This window comes from Cervus canadensis, chromosome 14 (genome assembly GCF_019320065.1).
Source record: "Cervus canadensis isolate Bull #8, Minnesota chromosome 14, ASM1932006v1, whole genome shotgun sequence".
Classification (NCBI taxonomy): Eukaryota; Metazoa; Chordata; class Mammalia; order Artiodactyla; family Cervidae; genus Cervus; species Cervus canadensis.
In genome coordinates, this window is record NC_057399.1 from 42,391,523 (window position 1) to 42,412,969 (window position 21,447).

A 21,447-nucleotide genomic window follows, 5' to 3' on the forward strand; every position below is an offset into this window, starting at 1 on the left:
AAAGCAACCTAAGTATCCATCAACAGATGAATGAATAAAGAATTAATTTTTATTATTATGAAAAGCTTCGTTATCAGGACATCAAAAAGTCTACGAAAAATTATCAAAACTTGATATTTGATCATTTTTATATATAACTGAAATTCATCTTCAGAAACAAAGCCTCTTTGTTGAAAAGGGCTGCTTAGATGGCTTTTTAAAGCATATAGTGCTAAGGACAGTGGTTATAAACAGCAGGTACTTAATGCATACTTCCTCCTTTGATGGATCTCTATGTTGAGAAAACAGTGTTGATATCATACTATTGAACAAATAATCCTAAATGAAAATCATTCTGTGCACTTATTAGCAAACAGATGACAGTATTGAAAGTACTACACTTACCTTGGACCATTTACTCTCTTTGCAAAGCAGATCTGAATAGTAATATGCCTCCTTCCAGTTTTGTTGGAATACAAAAATCCACATCAGCTCCCAGTAACAGAGATGGTGAAACTGTTTCCATTCTTCTTGAACTGAAATGCATTTTCGAAATATCTCTTGTGCCTATAAGTCAATTGCATAAAGCTGATCATCCAGATATTAGACAAGGAGATAATAACCTAATGGAAAAATACATAAAACACTTTGTACAAAAAGAACAAAATCATGACTCATTAAACCACTCAGTATGACATGCTCCTTTCCTTACATGCCAACAATGCAGTTAAATTCTGTCTCCTTATTTAACTTTGTAGGAGGGCCATCGAACTTTATAATGTGGGAGTAGCAAAGTTCCTTCCTTAAGTAAGACATAAAATACAGAAGTCCTTTAAGAAAAGACTGACAATAAATTTAGAACTTCCAGAGGGTAAGATATACCTTAAACCAAGTTTAAGGCAATGGACAGACTGGGAGAAGATATTGCTATATACATAACTGGCAAAGAATTAACACTTATCATACAATAATTTTACTAAAAAAGGCAAATCAATGGGAAAATTGTTAAAGATATAAATAGGAAATCAGAGAAAAATATATATGAGTGACAAATATACATATGAAGGCTTTTTTATTGGAAAATATAAATTAAAAATTAGATTATCATTTTTCAGCCATCATACTGGAAAAATAAAAGATAAATAATGACCAGAGTTGGCAAAAAGCATTGGAAATAAGTATTCTCGTATCTTTGGGCTTCCCAGGTGGCTCAGTGGTAAAGAATCTGCCTGACAAGCAGGAGATGCAGGTTCAATCCCTGGGTCGGGAAGATTCCCCTGGAGAAGGAAATGGTAACCCATTCCAGTACTCTTGTCTGGGAAATGCCACAGACAGAGGAGCCTGGTGGGCTATAGTCATATCTTTATAGGAGTTTAAATGGACTAGCTTGAAGTAAGGAGGGCAATCTGTCTGAATTTATTAAAATGCAAACATCTTTGACCTAGAAATCCTGTCAGACTGTCTTATATAAATATACCTTTGCACTGAGATGTACACATAATAATGTTTACAACAGCATTGTGTATAATAGCCAAATGTCTATCAATAGTGGACCACTTTAATAAGTACAGTTTATCCATCTCACGGAATGAAACCCAGCCATCAAAAAGAATGAGGACGATTTAGATATACTGACCTGGAAAGAAATCCAAGATGTATTGTAAGTGGAAAAAAAAATCAAATCAAGGAAAAATAAATATGTTTGTCCCCATTGTGTAGAAGAAAATTGTTTGTGAGTATATTTATATGAAAGGCTCTTCACTCTTTTTCTTCAAGGGATTTAGTGAATAATTTCCTTTGATGGGAAGCACACATGTAGTACAATGAAGTTACCTTTATGGAAGGTCTAGATTCCAAAGTCAGTAAGTAATACCAAGATGGATAGTAATCAAAGTTTTCTGAAGGTCCCTTAAATTGCCCACCTGTATTTCTATATCCAACCCTGAACTGCCTCAAATACTTCATACATAAATGTAGAGTATATCCTACTATACATAGTACATTCACATTATATTCTATAATCTACTACACATAGTAGAATGCACCCACAAAATTAAAGTTTGGCTTTTTAATTACATATTTTCCCTCTATTTTTGTCTAGCACATACAGCTGGATTTGCTCATGTGGAATGAGTTTGCTTCGCAACTCTACTAAACAGACAGGCCCCCAAAATGACCCCCTCAAATAAGTTACCTCTTCCACATTGCCTTTTAGCAGCTCTATCCGGCCATGATAGAACAACACAAGGGAGCCCTGCAGAGGAAGGGAGAAACAGACTGTTCAGTACTTAGCCCTGGTAGAATGATTATGGCTGAAAACAGACACTTGAAATTCTAAGCATACATTTGGAAACTGCTGGAGGTAGGGTTCAAGGAGACTCTCTGCTTCCACAACATTCACTTCTCCCGTACCTAGAAATTTAACAGGAAAAGCCTCAGTCTTCATGAAACATAGTCAATATTTATACCTATTTCTCCAAATGTCATTAAAATATATAGCAAAGACCTATTCATGGAAAACATGAAAACTATTCACTTGAAGACAAGTCCATCTATGACTTTAGTTTAAGAAAGCTCTAGGGCAAATTCGTAAGAGCAGACGTGGTTGCCTTCAATTCTTAATTGAAATTTCTGACTTGAATACCAATACGAACTATTTTTTATAAAAAAATTTAACTTTCTGCTAAAAAAGAAATGTAATATGCTAAAAATAGATCACCTTAAGCAAGTCTTATAGAATTTTTTTAGCTGAGAACAGATTAAAAAAAAATTCAATGAAAGAAACCCTCCACCCCTTCTGCTAAATGTCATTATGACAAAGTCACTATTTTCCATCTTTCTGAAAAAAAAAAGTAAATATAGACTCCTATCTCTTACTGATTTTCCTAAATTTTTACTTACTCAGATGAAAGATAATCAACTTTCAATGATGTAAAATGTAATCCAGTCCTTACCAAGTATCAGGGAGATGTAAGTATGAAAAGCTAGTATAGTTAAGCAGCATAGTGGAGACCTCATGCTTCTTCCTAAGGCGCCTTCCCGTAACTGCAGGATGCCCAACTCCTGTGGGAATTAGATGCATTTTAGAATGAAAAGAGCATCATATTCAGAGACTTTAAAATGCTAGCTCATATATCCCCACCCTCCATGAAGGTGGAGTTTATTTTTCAAGGGCTTAGAACAGCAGTAATAACTAGATAGCATCACCAACTTAATGGACATGAACTTGAGCAAACTCTGGGAGATGGTGGAGGACAGAGGAGCCTGGTGTGTTTCAGTCCATGGGGTGGCAAAGAGTCAGATATGACTTAGCAACTGAACAACAATGAACAACAACTAGAAACAAATTTTACATTTTAAATTGGCATAAGACAATCTCACATATTCTTATATCATGTGATCTTAGGGGGAAAAAGATAGGTTTCATTTTATAGAAAATGCTGTTATTTCTCTATATAAATATCAATTTATTTAAGCATGAGGATCTAATTATAAAATGCTATGGTGGGTATGAATATTTATGGTTCTATTTCTTCAAGGATCTTTCCATCAAACAGGTCAGACAGTATTTGAACACATTTATTGGACCATGGTGAGGGCCTTAAGAAAGTTAAGTAGTGATTCTGAAAGTTAGGAATGTTTGAGCCTTGTTGGGAGGGAATAAGGGAAAGCTGTGTGGAACGGGCGACACTGATCTCAAACCTAATGGATTAAGAGGCTCTTAAGAGACCTGATTTGGGAGGGTGCCAGTTGGGAAGTATATCTAAAACAGACACCAGCAAAATCACAGAAGCAGAAAAGCACAAGGTCTGCTTGGAAAACCACCAACTGCCCAGTTTAACAGAAACACTGGGGAAGCAAACACGACAGGCAGTAAGGCTAGAAACTTGGGCTAGAATCAGATGGTAGAGCCCCTGAATCCATGCTATACTTTGGACTTTATTCAAGGAGCAATTTGGAGCCACTAAGGAAATAAAGTGGAAGATGAATGGTCAAGGGGAAGGTTAACCATGAAACACAGAGTCTTACTTGATAGACCATAAATACATGATAGCCAATGAAGACCATAAATAGACGATCAATATATTACAGTTTATGAAGAATCTGGACAGTGGGATAAAAGTAGATGGGGAATTTACAGTGTCTTGTACTTGTTCTCAAACAATTCTTGAAACCTGCTCTTTTGACTAAAAGGGCCAATTTCTGCAATAAGGCAACTCTGGTAATAGCATGTTGAATGTTATGATTGGTAACTATTATATACTGCACAAACAACCACACACAAATATAACAAACAAAACTCATGGAATATACACCACCATATGTAAAATAGACAGCCAGTGGGAATTTGCTATATAACTCAGGGAACTCAAACCATGGCTCTGTGACAACCTTGGGGGGGATGGGGTAGGAGGTGGGAGGGAGGTATCAGAGGGAGGGGACATATGTATACCTATGGCTGATTCATAGTACGGTAGAAACCATTCAGTGTATGGTAGAAACCAACACAACATTGTAAAGAAATTATCCTCCAATTAAAAATACTTTTTTAAAAAAGGAAACTGATGGAAAACAAACTTCTTTGTTTAGTTTTATAGTAAAAACTTGTAAAAACACAAGAAAACCCAAAATACTGCAACCATGCTTGACCTACACAAACCATAAAATGGTAGACATGGAAATCTAGCCTAAGTTCTTGGTTTAGCAGGGGTTGCAAAAGCTTAAGGAAGTATATTTTAACCTCATATGAGTACTAAAGATCCAGCAAGCATCAACATTAGTCAAACATAAATTTTTAATCCCAGAATTTAGATAACATTAAGATAAAAAATTTTAACTTTCAATAGAAAAACCATCCCCTAACTCCCCCAAAATATGATTAAGACCCAAAGTCAGTTTATTGTTCTGCAAAGAAACTGCTAATAATTTTCATGCTAATTATGAGGACATGTTATACTTCCCTCATACTCAATAAACATTTTTTATCTTCTTTGTCAAAATTAAGAAAAAATTAATTTTGTACCCTATTTCCAGAAAATCCTATAAATTCTAGTAGTCTGATAATCCGTGCTGGTAAAAGGGACAGCATCTGTAAGAAAAAAAAAATACAAGTGTACTGTGTGTTAGAATACCTAACTATAGGGAAATGCTACACTCTAAAAACTTAAAATTTTAATGATTCAGTAACATGAAAAATTAGAACCAAGTTTAAACCACTAGACATGTCTCAATCACCACATACTGCACCTCCTATAATCATTACTCGTGACAATTTCATTTAGCTAACCTAAAAAATTAAAAACAGAACAAAGAATCTGGCCTTTTCAGGATGCTCTAAAGAATACTTATTCCTTTGATGTGAAGTGATAAAAGTGTTGAGAAGGTAACCCCCAGTGCCCACCTCCAAACAAGATTTATTTCAGCAACCTTTTCTAGGAAGCAAAAGTTGATATATTCTTCATGATACGCAGGCAAAACCCAGAAGTGGACAGCTATAGCACTACAGCCGCTCTCTGGGACATCTGAGTAGGACGAAGGGAAGTTCTCTCAGGGCAAAACTTCAAGCAGAGACCTGGTTGTTCACTTTGCTTGGAGAAGAAATGCCCATACATGCAATTATTGCTTGGAGAAGAAATGCCCGTATATGCAATTATATACAGATTCATAAGCCAATGGTTTGATTGGATGGTCAGGGATCTAGAAAGAACATGATAGGACGGAATTCCCTGGTGGTCCAGTGGTTAGAACTCCAAGCTTTCACTGCCAAGGGCCCAGGTTCAATCCCTGGTCAGGGAATTAAGATCCCACAAGCTGTGTGGTGCAGACAAAATAGAGAGAGAGAACAAAGAACATGATGGGAAAATTGATGCCAAGGAGATGTGGGTAAGAAGTATATGGATATATCTCTTTGAATGGGAAAAAAAAATGAAGATATTTGTGTCCCACGTGAATGTTCACCAAAGGCTGTCCTCAGCAGAGAAGATTTTAATAATCAAGTGGGTAGAGTGATCCATTCCGTGGACAGCCGACAGCTATTTCCTCAGCTACCTCTGTCATCAACCAATGGGCTCATAAACAAAGCGACCCTGGTTGTACATACCAATTTCAGTCAAACCTTAAAAAAACATCAAAATCTCTAAATAATATTGAAATTGGACGGATATTTATTCAAACTCTTCATCTACCCCAGAGCATTATTACTATCCTTCAAGCTCTATTATTCCCTAACCTAGTTTCAATTCCAGAACCACCATTGCTATAGCAACAGTATTTCTGATGTGGGAATGGACCTGAATTTCAAGCTCCTTCTTACAAAAAAAAAAAAGTTACTAGTCCATTCAGAGGGCTATACGCTGCCCTTATTGTACAATCCAAAACTCTTCTGAGCATGTGCAGAACTTTACAGCATATTCTGACCAGAGCCTCCCCTGGGTCACAACAGAATAAAGTGGATCCCACTCTAGCCACTTGTCAGACAAACCCAGGCAGAGGTTAAGGGTGAGGTTCAGATGCAACAGCAGAGGCACTGAAAACCGAAGGTTCTTTTATAAGATTCTGGTTACCTTCTGATTACTTACCAAATTAAAGGCCCCTATTCCAAGCTTGACACCCCCTTCAAACTCATAGAAGAACTGCTGCTCAACCTTGTTCTTCTGAATTACATGCAGGATTGAAAGACATTCTCTGGATTAAAGAAAACAGTTATACTATAAGTTTACTATGACACTGAAAATTAAAGTTAAGTCAAATTTTGCATTTAAGTACCATAAGATAGATGTCATTAGCCAAAACACTGGAGAATTTTTAAGTGGATGATGCTATGCTGAGTTTACTCTTAATGCTACCATTGTTTATCAGGATCAATCTTTCTGCATTTAAAGCAAGAGAGAGTTCAAATACCAGCAGGCATGACTCAGGAGCCTCTTGGAACCTCAGGACTGTGAGCTCCCAGTTTCTCAGCAATGAGTTAGAGGAGATTTTCTAAGAATGCTCAGCCTCTCAGCTGCTGTGCTCCCTTCAGCAACCTACATTCCACTAAGAAACCGAGATGCTACTGACAAAAACAGTTGAATTTCAGTGTGATTACTATGGCCTCAAATAGACCAAATAAAGAACTTAGAACTAGGAAAGATTGAAAGAGGAAAGTAAAGTTCATCACAACTGCCTGCAACTTTCCTCTTAATTTTCTCTCCTCACCCAAGCCAATCTTTCTGATTTTTCACTTTAATTACTTTCTATTCATTTCTCCCTTTCCCTTCGTATCTTGAATGCAGAGAGTATTTCATCTGTATTCATCAGAGAAATGCTGATGAAAACAATGATGTAAAAATTGGCAACAACCAGAAATTGTTTATCAAATTGACAGATACATTTGTTAAAGTAATAAGAAATAGCCAGATGTTACATATCACCTGATGTGATGCAATTATAAAGGATCCAACTTCATTTATGATATATTCTAGCCACATGCATCTAAGTTGAATCTAGTAAGCCTATATATCTAACTTCCAGTTTATAGGAAATATAAGGAGCTAGAGAAATGTTATCAACTGGAATTATATTTCCCCCAAATCCATATATTGAAGTTCTAACTGTGCCCCCCTCCCAAAGTGTGACTATATTTGGAAATAAGAGATTTTAGGAGGTAATTAAGATTAAATGAGGTCACTGTAAGTGGAATCTCTCTTTCTGCTCTGTGAGGAAAGAATGAGAAGGTGGCTGTCTGCAAGCCAAGAAGAGAGCCCTCACCAGAACCTGATATGCTCGTGCCCAGATCTTGGGACTTCCAACCTTCAGAACTGTGAAGAAATAAGTTTCTGTTGCTTAAGTCACTCCGTGTATGATATTCTATTATGGCAGCCAGAACCGGCGAGAGAACACGCTAAACTAAAACTCAAGGAAGCCACCAAACAAAGCTGTGTGTATACAACTAGAGGGCAACTGGACTGGGCTTTTCCACAACTGACATGAATATAGAAACTCTTGTATAAGAAGATATATTTAATGAACATAAACTGAATGCACAAGACAGTCTTGGGTTGGACCAAGGTGCTGACATTCCAGAAGTAAGAGAGTTGGGACCAACTGGCAAAATTTGAAGATGGATTGAATATTTGAAGATGGATTGAATATGAAATGAAGATTTGTTGACATGAAAAAAAAGATCATTAACTGCAAAAGCAAGTTATAAAACTGCACATAACAGTGGTCTCATTTTGGTTTTAAATATACATATCTTTAGATTCATGTAGAAAATATTCTGAAAAAGTATATATTAAGGTATTAACAATCATAATTACTAGATGTTAAGTACATGAGGTATATGTGGGTGTATTTTAATATTTGCTCATCCACATTTTCCTATTTTCTAAAATATATATCTTTTGTGATAAAAAGCATTATTTTAATTTTTTAAATGGAAAACCAGGGCTGGCAAAGGTAAGAACAAATAAACTCATTCATTTATTTATGATAAAATGGTATTTACAGTAAAGGGGTTGGCAAATATTGGAACATAGCCACATCTAGTTTTTAATAATGTGATTTTTTTTTAATCAATTTTTTTTTTGGTGACATGACACGCAGGATCCTAGTTCCCCAACCAGGGATCAAACCTGTGCCCCTTGTAGTAGAAGAACAGAGTCTTAATCACTGGACCACCAGGGAAGTCCTCACACCCATTTACTTAGAGTCTACGACTGCTTACACCCTGCAGTCAGCTACAGAGTTGAGTCATTGGGACAGAGATCTTATGGCCCACAAGCCTAAACACTTACTGTCTGGTGTTTTAAGGAAAAGTCTGCCAACCCAATTATTCTTCAGAGTAATTTTGCAATATATATCAGAAATCTTATACACAATGGTATCTTTGAATCAATAAATCTAATTTTATTCTAAGAAAATAGCATGGATACATAAAACTTGATCTATAAGGTAAGATATTGTATTACCACCTACAATGAAAACTTCTAAACAAATTAAAGCAGGCAACAACAGGAAATTAGTTAAGATGACAGTTGAATGCATGCATACATTTATGCATACACATGTGGCACATCCACGCAATGGAACACTACTGAGCCATGAAAAGCCATGATGAATTAAAAATATTTAATAACCAAAAATTTTCTGACATTAAGTGAAAAAGGAAATTTCAAAATGACAAAAGGCATACAGTTTCATTATATAGAAAGATAATTATATCTGCTTGTATACTTGCATAAAAAACTCAAATGTCAAAATATCACAGAATGGCAGGATACAAATATGATACTCAGAGTTCTTTTATATGTAAGTGATCTATTTGCCGAAAATATATGACTATTACAAAAATGTTCAGATAATATGGAGACAGCGTTAAGTATCCCTACATAACAATCCCACAGAGAGGTAGTCACTGTTAACAGTCTGGTACATAATTTTCCAGTTGTTTTTATGCTTTACTAAGAATGGAATCTTTAAAACACACAAATGGGGACTTCCCTGATGGTCCAGTGGTTAAGACTCTGTACTTCCACTACAGCGGACATGCCTGATCAAAGAACGAAGATCCCATGTGCCAGAGTCAAAAAATTTAAAAAAAAAAAAAACAATAAAAAAGTACATGATTTTAACTTTAATTACATGATTTTTTTTTTAATCTTTTCATTTATTTTTATTAGTTGGAGGCTAATTACTTTACAATATTGTAGTGGTTTTAATTACATGATTTTAAGTCTCATCAACCTATGCAAACCAAAGCTTGCTGTAAGATAAAGTTTTATATGCATTTTTTTTATCCTTAAAGACTAAAACTTCTGTTTTAACTAATAATTTAATTTTTTAAAGAATATACTGATCAGTTTCTGTCAGTAAAATATATTTTTAATTATAAAATCACAAATGGGATCACATACTACATACTATTTTATGGGTTATATTGACAATTTTCCACGAAAATGCATGAAAATTATCTTATTCTATAACAAAATGTATTATTCCATTCCATGGAATGATTAAATTAACCAAATTCCTCTTCTTAAATTTTCAAGTTGTTTCAAAATTTTCCACATTATAAACAAAGCTGCTAAGAGTGTTCTTACACATTCATCAAATACTTTTCCTATATCAAGTACTACAACTATAGTTATAGCATCCTAACTGTTCTTAGGATAACTTCTTAGAAAAAGAACTCCTGAGAAAAAAAGCGATACATATTCTTGATTTTGATATATACTGCCAGAACATGCTCCATAAAAACTCTGTCAGTTTAGACTCCCACCAACCTATGAGTTTCTCATACTGTCATTTGTCCTGAGTCATTCATATCATATTTCCACTTATAATTTTTATTATGGGGTATTTTTGTCATGATGAAAATTTAAATGTTTATTTGGTCAAGTCAATCTTTTACGGTTTCTGATTTTATGTCACACTTTAAAAGACTTCTGAAATTGATGTCAGGTTTTTCCAGTAGTCATGTATGGATATGATAGCTGGACCGTAAAGAAGGCTGAACGCCAAAGAATTGATGCTTTTGAACCGTGGTGCTGGAAAAGACTCTTGAGAGTCCCTTAGACCGCAAGGAGATCAAACCAATCAATCCTAAAGGAAATCAACCCTGAATATTCACTGGAAGGACTGATGCTGAAGCTCCAAGACTTTGGCCACCTGATCCAAAGAACTGACCCACTAGAAAAGACCCTGATACTGGGAAAGATTGAAGGCAAGGGGAGAAAAGGGCAGCAGAGGATGAGATGGTTGGATGGCATCACTAACTCAAAGCACATGAGTTTGAGCAAACTCTGGGAGATAGTAAAACCGGATAGACAGGGAAACCTGGGGTGCTGAAGTCCATGGGGTTGCAAAGAGTCGGACACAACTAAGCAACTGAACAAAAACATCTACTGCTGTGAAGCAATGAGAAAGACACAACACCACTTCTACGATATTGTGGCCATAGATGTGATCTGAACTTAATCACGAAGCAACATTAGATCTAAGTCCACCTTGAGAGACGGTCTTAAAAATAACGGCCAAGTATTCTTCAAAAATGACAAGGTCTTGAAGGCCAAGACTGAGGGGCTCTTTCAGATTAAAACAGACTAAGGAGATGTAACAACTGATTGCAACACCCAGGATTCCAGAGGGAATCTGAACTAGAATAAGAACACTGGTGGGACAGTTAGAAAAACTTGAGTCAAGTCAGTAAAGTAGTTAATAATATTGCACCAATGTTAGTTTCCTGATTTTAATAATTATACTGTGGTTCTATAAGATGCTATTAATATTTGTATATTTGAAGACTAAAAATTCAGAAATCATTTCCAAGTAAAAATTTTTTAAAAACCAAAGTTTAAAGGCCCTTGTGCTTTAGGACTATAAAAAGACTTCCCTATGTTTTTGCCTGTATCCTTCTACAAATATTTTAATACTAAATCTATATAATGTACCCTTTATATAGTCTTTTCTCCAAAGTGAAGAGTCAATTTTCCCAAAACCATTTATTAAACCAATAAATCACACCCATCTTTCCCCACTGTTTTTAAAGAGACTTATATAGATATAGGTTTTTCAGTAAGCTTTGAATTCCCAGATAAATATGTGTGTGTGTGTACACAGAAGTGCATGAATACACAGAGTTTCAAAGTCTTATGCTCGATTCCACTGATACATAATTTCTGAGCCATTACAAGACTATTTTAATTCCTTTCGACTTTAAGCTTTGATGACTGAAAAAGCAAGCAACTCTTTAACATTCTTTTGTATCTTCTAAAATATGTTTCAAAAGGAAAACTAAAAACAATATATCAGGTTCCCAAAGGTTACCTGCTTCCTCCAGGATTTCAAATGGGATATAATTTTATGAAATCATTTCAGGTAAGAGCATCTCTTAAAATACTAAATCTTGGTTCTACTTCTAGTAATGGCAGAGTGCCTTAAATTAAATTAACTGTCCCACAGATAACAATTATAAATTCTTAACAAAATGCAAACCACATGTTTAAAATATATTTGCAGACACTTAAAAAAAAAGTAGTGGGAAGCTAGAGAAGAGTTAAACTTTGAAATAAGGGAACAACTCTTAAAGAGACTTTATGTTTATATGACTAGTCACTTGAAAGTACTCCCCAGTACACTCAGCATGGGGTGCCTAGAACTTACACAGAAAGTTATAGTCTTATTGGCTTAAAAAAAGTGTAAGAGTTCAAATCTGCCAGAAGGCTGTAAGGTAATAGGGAAATTTTCAGATAGGAATGAACCACATAGGATGGAAATGCCAATATCAGTGTTAAAACTCCACTCAAATTCTTGGCTGACTCATGAACTATGTGAGAACTGGTGAAACTCCACAGAAAAGCAGAAACAAGAGAAAAGAAAAAATGGAATCATGATCTCAGATGTGGCCCAGTAGCAGGGATTAAGAGTATGGACTCTAAGTCTAGTCAAGTTAAATGCTTCCCAGAACAAAAATCAGCCTTCTTCTGAGAAAGATAACAGAACCTAAAGTCTTTACAATGAATCACTATCTAGTATACAATCAAAAAATTACTGAATTGAAAACTGAAAAACACAACATACAGTCAAGAGAAAAAGCAGGCAGTAGATATTGACCCCAAGACAACCCAAATGTTGAGATAATATCTAATCTGAAAAAAAGAAAAATTTCAGTGACTTATTGAACAAAATCAGGCTGACATGTAATTGGAGTCTCAGAAGAAGAGTGAGAATGTAGCAGAGAAAAAATATTTGAAGAAATAACAGCTACATGGTTCCGAAAGCCACACCTTAGCACATCAGTCAAAGATATGAGTCTTCAAAGCATCCAGAAGAAATGACACATTACAGACAGGGGAACGATAACAAAATATAACAGCTGACTTATGATCAGAAACAACAGAGGCCATGATATTGGGCTGGCCAAAAAGTTAACTCAGGTTTCTCCATAAGAAACCCACACAGAAAAAAACAAATGATCTTTTTGGCCAACCCAATATGACAACTGATAGCTTTTAAGGAGTGAAAGAAGAAAAGAAAAAAGGAAAATCTTGTAACTCAAAAATACTATACTGAGCAAAAACAGCCTTCAAAAATGAAGGCAAAGAATCAAGACATTTTCAGATAAATAAAATAGAGTTGTTGAAAGTGGATATGAACTATAAGAAATTCTAAAAGAAACGCTTCACTCTGAAATTAGAAAGGAATGAATGAAGAACATCAAAAATGGTAAATATTGGTTTAACAGTGGGGACTATGACATAAAACCGTTTAAAGCAAAAGTTGGACACCACATTGTGGGGTTTATAATACACATAAATGTACTACCATAAAAATAGTATAAAAGACAAACGGTGGTAAGTAAAACTATACTTTTGTAAGTTTCTTCTATTGTATGTGCAACAGTACAATATTAACTCTAACTGGCCTATGATAAGTTAAGAAGGCTATTATAATCATTACAGCAAACACTTAAGAAAAATTAAAAGAGCTATAGCTAAGAAAATAATAGAGGGATTCTACTGGAATATATATATATATTTAATTAAAGCAAAAGAAGGCAGAAAAATAAGGAAAGGGGACAAATAAGGCAAAGAAAAAAAGCAAAATGGCAGTCACAAGTGCAAACATATTAACTGTTATACTGAATAAAAAAGTAAGACCCAATTAAACATATTTACCAAAAAAAATGTAATTTAAATATAAAAACAAAGATAGATTTAAAGCAAAAGAATATATGCCATGCAAACACTAATTACAAAAAAGCATGAGTAGCTTTATTAATATCAGACAAAACAGATTTCAAGACAAGGAATATTATAAGGAGTTACATAGGAACATTTTATAATGATTAAAAAAAGGTTACTTAATTAGGAGATAAAACAATTTAAAAATATATAAGCCCAATAACAAACATTCTAAATACAAGCAGAGAGTGACAGAACTAAAGAGAGAAATGGATGACTCCAGAATCAAAGCTGAAGATTTTTAACACTGTGAGTAAAAGATAGGACAACTAGATAAACACCAGTAAGGAACACTGAAGATACGTGAATGACACTATGGTCCACTCTAACTGACATCTGCATCACTGTAGAAATTCAATGGGACAGTGTTGTTTCAGAGTCTGAACCAAAGACATACCTATATATACCTGCCATTTTTAATTTACAAATTGTTTCTAGGAGAGAGAAACTAAGATTATCTAATCAGAAATTATGTAAGTACTTTTCAGCTATTTTTCTCTCAACACTGCATTTATTCTGTTATCCTTTAGCATTGAATACACACTCAGTAAGTCAAAATTCAAGTGCATTTTTACCAACACTAAATTTTAAAAATCTAGTCACACTTATTAAAAAACTTCAAAGTACAAAGTGGTATATAATACAAGAATTATTTTAAAACCACTAGAAGGTGGTCATAAAGGTACAAACCTTGTTATAAGATTTTTCATCAATCTTAATTTTTAACTTACTTATATATTTGGTAACTTGTTCTAATTTTGAGTCCACCTTTGATGAAGTTGATCATATTTTCATCCTGAAAACAATTCAATTACATAATTAGATCATTTAGCAAATGATTCTTAGACTGTCCCCACAGCTGTGTAGCTGCATGATTAGAACAAAACATTATCTTTTGAGGACATGATTTTTAAATTAAAATATTCTTCTTGCTTTACATATGAAATGCCTTTTTTGTCATCTTTCTTCCAACTTAAGAGGACAAAAAAAGGAAACAATTTTTAAATCCTTGCATAACTTTAAGGATGTAACTAAGAAAGTAATCCTCACCAATTAGGGGCCATAGAGTTAGTCCAAACCTATTTCGATAAACATCAAATACTGAGCAATTTTCTTTTAGGTTCAATGGAGTTCAAAATGGCTGCTCCAAGGACCTTCCTGTCTGTCATACTCCAAGTAGTGGGATTATGGTTCTTCATTAGGGGGTACTTTAGCAGGCTGTCTATTTAGAATTGTGAATTTCATTTGTATACATTTCCAGACCAAAAATAACTGATCTGGATTCTAAATTTGTCATCACTAGCATGAAATTTTGTTTGTTCTCTTTGCCTGATGGTCATCAACCATGCAACTGAGGCAACTGGCCTAAATGAATGACCTTTTTAGGGTGAGCATTCTAGGATTCTAAGAGTCTCTTAATACAGTATATAAAATAACTGCTTTAAAGATGTTACTCTAATAGATGGTGCCAATGGAGAATGCTTTTCTAACCCATTAAGAACAGAAACGTGCTCTGGTATTTAGCTCCGGTGCACTTGAGCATCCTTCAAAGCCAGAGAAAAACTGGTTTTAGTTTGTTAGTTTCATCACTTACTTAAATACTCAATACTTAAATTATTAAAAGAATCAATAAATGTAAAATTTACTATGCAATTTAAATGCTCATTTTCTGATTTTAAGGTAGCTTACAGTCACACAAGTTCCAATAGTGGCCAGGAACGAATTTCTTAAGTTGTAATAAAATCTGCTTCAAATAAGAATATTTAATGATTCACCAAACATTCGCGGAATGCCTATTTTACAGCAGGCACCAAATTGCAAAATGAGACAGAAGCAAACACAATGCACTAAGGGATGAAGACATGCACAGACGGATGGAAACAGGCACCGGTTGCCATGACAGCACAGAGGTGGGCTGGGATGTGAAGAGGTCCAAAAAGCTGCCGGGAAGCATCAGTGCTTGAAGCATTAAAAAAAAAAGATTAGGCAATAACCAAATGAAGGAAGAGAAGGCAGATACAAACTTTGCAAGCAAAAATAAAAACCTTTCAGGGGAAAGGCAAGGAAGCATTAAAGATCATGGTGCGCTTGGCTAGGCGCTGGCTTCTATAACACGGCACTGCTACAGAAATCTATTTCAGAGACGGGAATGACTAAGGAGTAAGAAAGCTACTTGTACTGGTTCCACCAAGTGCGCCACCAGCAGGCGAGGATGTCGGTAAGAGGGGAGCAGGGAACTGGGAGAGACGCCAGCTGAGTTTTTAAAATGCCTTCCCCATTTGTGATTTTCTGACACAGAACCACTGCCATCGTCAGTGAGGGCTACGAAATGCTGAAGCTGAGACATGAGCAGGCGAGATGCTGACCTTGGAGAGGGTGCACAACGGAGAGTGAGCTGGAGGGAAGAGAGACTACAGACCAAGGGTCCCGAGGCTGCCGTGAAGTCTAGGGAGGAGCTGACGAGCCCCTCACTAGAATAATTATGGTCAGAATAAAGAAGAGATGGGGCTGATAAACCTTCAAAAGGTAAAACAGCACAGTCGTGAGCCTGACTGGACACGGAGGCATGAGGAAGAGGGAAGAGCCATGGGTATCTCCCAGATACTGAGTTACAAGCCCCTAAACATTTTTTTAAAAACCCTTTGAATCAAAGATTTTACTGTCAAATTCCCATTTGAAAAACACATTAAAAAAAAACACAAAAAACTGGGGGCCTCTGTGCCTAGCCTTATGTATACTAAGGCAGTGAGACTGCTTCAGGCATCATAATATATAGAGTATTAGGAAACAGGGTCACAGACCAGATTGATTCAATTTTCCTTAACCAGACTCCAACCTATCAGGTCAGTCAACCTCCAGAAAAACAGAAAAGCACTCTCAGTTCAATGTAAAGCATTGAAATTGAGGAAGACTTTTTCCATCTTTCAGTTGAATTTTTGCCCCCTCACCGTCTCCACCCCACTTCTACCCCACCGTAGCCATCACTGCCACCTGTGTGGCCACCTGTTAATAATAAATCCTAGCGGTGAAATTTAAATGCCCCTGAGAAAAAGAGTCATTGTTTTGTTTAGTGACTTCTTTCAACTGCTCTTCCAAAAGAAGAAATAAAAGGGGATGAGAATACAAATAGCAGGGAAATAAAATCTGAGGTCTACATGCATAACTGAGCTTTGCCAAAGCATCTGGCGCAAGAAGGGAACAGCCAAAGATGCTGAAGCCAGTCACCCCTGTGTGCAGCCCTCCACCATTAGCAAGCACACAGAGGCATAACCTCGCAATTCTCACACAGAGAAGCATCCTGAAATTAGGTGTGATAGGTGCAAAATAGCTTCTTTAAAAGACAGTGGTTCCCAACAGACTGAAGTTCAAAACAGCGTCTTTTAGGTGCATTTGAGTAGGAAAAAAAGATCCCCCAGAGTCTTCTTTCAGCCAAAAGTTTACGAGCAATAACAAATATCTTTCATTATAACTCTAAGTCGAAAGAACTGAAGTACTGACACAGAATGAGCCGCATTTTTTTCTTTGTCGTACTTAGCAGGCTTCCTGGGTGACACTGATGCTAAACCAAATGTTCGTTACCTGCACAAACGTGAGGGCTGCTTTCTGTAGGAGGCACTCGGCATAACAGATTTCAGCATGCATTTCCTCTATTAAAAACAAATAAAAGTATATTAAGGAAAATCCCACACCCACAGTAATTGCTCTAAGACATTCAGAAAAGACAGATAGATAAATGAGCCCAGAGGAGACATAAAAACCTAGGTTGCTTCGTGACTGCATAGAAGTGGAATGATGACCTCAGTTCTCTGGGCCTCAGCAAGATTTTTCCAGAATGTGAGAAATGCTTCGGGAAAGTCATCTTTGGCTCAATTCACATATAACCACCAAGAGTCAGGCCCTTGGTGTCAGAGACCCAAACTGGGCTCACAGGAGGAAACCAAAATGGAAAAGCACTTTTAAGGGAAAAAAGAAAACCACTCGTGTTTTTAACTTAATGGTAAACTTCAAGTCTACCACAGGGATGGATTGAAAAACTAACTTGAATATACTAATTCTAACATCAAAAATATTATGAAGGCATGATGGTCATGACAATGGTTAGGCACACTATCAACCTGAAGAGAAAGCAGTAATTCCTGAGGATTCTAGGAAAAAGAACTGGCCTGCATGTCCAACTCATGAGGCCTCATTCAGGGAAGACTTGATGTAAAAAAGTTAGCACTAGCAGAGTTTGGGGCTACTTGCTTTGTGCATGTGTGCATGTGGGTATGTGTGTCTGTTTTTCAGCTGCTCTACACGTAGGGTCTTAGTTTGCCGACCAAGGGTTGTACCCACACCCGCGGCATTGGAAGCATGGAGTCTTAACCACTGGGCCACCACACAAGCCTCAGCTTGAGGCTATTCGGATCATTGAGGTATCCAGCGCAGGAACAAGGCAATCACAAGAGGGCTACATAAAACCTTGTCTGTATCCCCTGGGCACAGAGTGCCCCCAAACACGTGGCCTATCTTCCTAAACAGTTCATGATACCCGTAGAGACTGGGGAGGGAGGAATCTTTGCTTTTTTTTTTTTTTCGTATAAACAAAATCAGCAATTTACTGTTTTATCCATAGGATACAAACTAGTGTATTATTTAAGTAAATGAGCTTTGGGGTTGGGGTAATTAACAGCCTGGATTGTAGGAAAGGCCCTGCCACATACTAGTTACAGAACCTTGAGCAAGCTACCCTCCCTCCCTCTGCGGGTCTCCTCATTCTTCAAGTCCAGATAATGACAACTCAATTTCAAAGCTGAAGAATTCAAGTGATGCCTGTAGAGTCACTGTGCAGAGTAAGCCCTCAACATGCATCAGCTCCTTCCACTAAGATTACTCCTCTTGGCCCATGTCATGCTTTCTGAGAAAACTTCAAAAAGTAGTACATTTGTAAGTGATGTAAGTAACTGAAAAACGGGATATTTCCGTGTTGATGGAATAATGTTGAATCTAACTGGATAAGACCTAGTGCTTTCTTTCTTTCACTTACACACACACACACACACACACACACACACACACATTGTTCTCACAAACTGGTTCACCTTCCTGCCATGCTCATGTTCCAAAGGCTGACTGACAAAGAAGCAACAATGCAATGAAGATCTTCCAACAGCATGTGTAAGATGAGGCCAAAACCATGACAGGCCAAATTCGAGGAGCTGCGGTCAGCAGCACACACTCTGGCAGCATGAACAGCCAGGGTCTCCATCTTTCAGAAAGCCTCACTTTAAAGGGTGCCCCTTGGATTTTCTCAGTGGGTTCAGTGGGAGAAAAACAGGTAACTTTTACAGAGTGATTTGAACAGCCTCTTCCCAGGGAAACTTGTCACAAAGTAGGAACTTTCAGTAATGACTCCCTTTGGAAGCCGGCTCAGTAACCCAGATGGCTGGCTTGGGGCATGTGTTGAGGGGGTGGTGAATTTCCTGCGGGGGGAGATCCAGCGCGAGCAGAGAGGCGGGGCACAGAGCTCTGCGTGGCAAGGCCAATGGTGCGCGTCTGGCTGGGGCGCAGGGAGGTGTGGGCTGTGAGCCTGGGAAGGAAGGCGGGGCTGAATGATGGATGACCTTGAATATCCGAGTCTGGGCTTCATTCAGCAGGCAGTGGTATTGCAGCAAAAATAGAAATGAGACCTTTCTTAAATAAAAATGAGACTTTTCTGATAAACAAGGAAACAATGAACAGGCCAGGGAAACAACATAAACAGGCCTGAATGAGTTAAGCAATCTTGGTTACTGTCTAGCTGTTACTACTAACAAACACTTGTGGCTAGACTGGTCCTTTCACAAAGCTAAATAAAGCTAATTACTCTCTGATTCCATATGTATTATGAATTATACTCTGCACCTGGCATTCTTCCCCCTACACACCCTTGCAGCATTCTTCCTTTCAGAAAGGAGGTCACAGGCTTATAACTTCTGAAAAGACCAACCCCAGTTACTGAGTTACCTGATGTCAGCTGTGGCCGTTTTTAAATTTTGCAAAAGAAAAAAAAAATGCAAGACTTTCCTTAGGATATAAAACCTCTCCTTATTTCTGAGGAAATGGGGCCCAGTTCTTATGGCACTAGCCTACTGTGTTTCACCTTTGACTGGCAAGGAATAAAGCTACTCTTTCTGTTTTTTTCCCTCCAAACTCTGTCTCTGTATTTCTATTTGGCATTGGTGGACAGAGAGCCAAGATTTTGGCATCAATGGTGAGACCTTGCAGAGATCTGAGCAGAGGGGTAGATGGATTAGAGTTAAGCTAAAGATGGACAAATCAAAGAGGAGCATAAAGGACATAACACGAAGGCAGAGATAAAAGGCAAGAAAGTTTGAACTGTATACTCTATGTATAATGAATCTTTGAATTAAATCCCTTTTACATCCTAAGAACTGCATACAAACATGTGTTTTTAAAGACAATTTGAAAGCCATTTAATATGCCAGCCATGAGAAGAATGGGTGTGCCCCATCTTCAATCCACAAAAAGTTTAATTAAATATCCTTACTCCTACAAACAACCAGCCACTCAAGGACAGAAATGGAAATTACCTATAGGAAAAACAAATTGCACACTAAATCTACAATGTTTTGACATGCTCCCTTGAACACAAAGTCTGTTTGGATTGCAGCGACAGCCAAATTCATTAGGAATAAATGCAACTTAATTTATAAAAGTCTTATCTCTTCACTCGGATTGATTTATATTGGGCAGCCCTTAGCTCTCAAAATTAGACATTTGGCATTTATAAGTAGGTACCTACCAGAACATCTCTTAATTATAAATTCCTTAGTTCACTGAAGGAAATATCTTCATTATGCAGTGAAGTGTTAGCTAAGCATGCTTTCAGACATAGGAGTCTAAATAAACCTTATTTCAGAATAGTTAAAGTCACAGGCTGATGTATTTTCATAATTTTTAAATTAGGATCTTATTTTTTTGAGCAGTTTTAGGTTGGAAAACTGAGGGGACGGTAGAGAGATTTCCCATTTATCCCTTGCTCCCTGGTTCCCCTCAACGTGCACAACCTCACCTATGATCAACACGCTCTCCCAAGTGGCACATTTGTTACAATTGGTGAACCTCCACTAACATGTCATAATTACTGCCATAGTTCTTATTAGGGTTCACCCTCGGTGTTGTACATTCTATGGTTTTGGACAAATGTATAATGACATGTAATCATTATGATTTCACTGCCCTAAAAAACTCTCTGTATTCCACCTGACCATCCCTCCACCCCATCCCCTGGCAATGACAGATCTTTTTACTGTCTCCACAGTTTAGCCTTTCCCAGAATCTTACTTAGAATCATATAGTAGGTAGCCTTTTTCAGATGGGTGTCTTTCTCTTAAGAATATGCATTTAAGGTTCCCCCGAATCTTTTCATGGCTTGACAGCTCATTTCTTTGTCGCACTGAATAATATTTTACTGTCTGGATGTACCATACTTCATCCATTCACCTAGTGAAGGACAAGTTTTGGCAATTCTGAATAAAGCTGCCATAAATATTTCTTTGCAGATTTTTGTGTTAACACAAGTTTTCAGCTGTTAGTTTTATAAGAAACTGTCATGCTATCTTCCAAAGTGGCTGCACTCTTTTGCACTCTGAGTAGCAATGAATGAGTGTTCCTGTCCCTCCACATCCTCAGCAACATTCGCTGATCTCTGTGTTCTGGATTTTGGACACTGTGTTGTTGTTGTTTTCGGTCACTCAGTCGT

The 21,447-nt window shown here is 36.9% G+C and overlaps 1 protein-coding gene across 1 annotated transcript in view; it reads right to left on the reverse strand.

Annotated features, from left to right (window-relative positions):
• TTC39B (tetratricopeptide repeat domain 39B) overlaps positions 1–21,447 on the reverse strand; it is a 141,151-nt gene that overhangs the window by 26,522 nt on the left and 93,182 nt on the right. Inside the window, exons 7-14 of the mRNA XM_043486747.1 lie at positions 17,283–17,350; positions 14,435–14,499; positions 6,558–6,663; positions 5,003–5,068; positions 2,934–3,042; positions 2,324–2,391; positions 2,174–2,233; positions 385–546 (exon numbers count right to left, since the gene is read on the reverse strand). Coding sequence (XP_043342682.1) covers positions 385–546; positions 2,174–2,233; positions 2,324–2,391; positions 2,934–3,042; positions 5,003–5,068; positions 6,558–6,663; positions 14,435–14,499; positions 17,283–17,350 — 704 coding nt within the window. The remainder of the gene's footprint in view (positions 1–384; positions 547–2,173; positions 2,234–2,323; positions 2,392–2,933; positions 3,043–5,002; positions 5,069–6,557; positions 6,664–14,434; positions 14,500–17,282; positions 17,351–21,447) is intronic.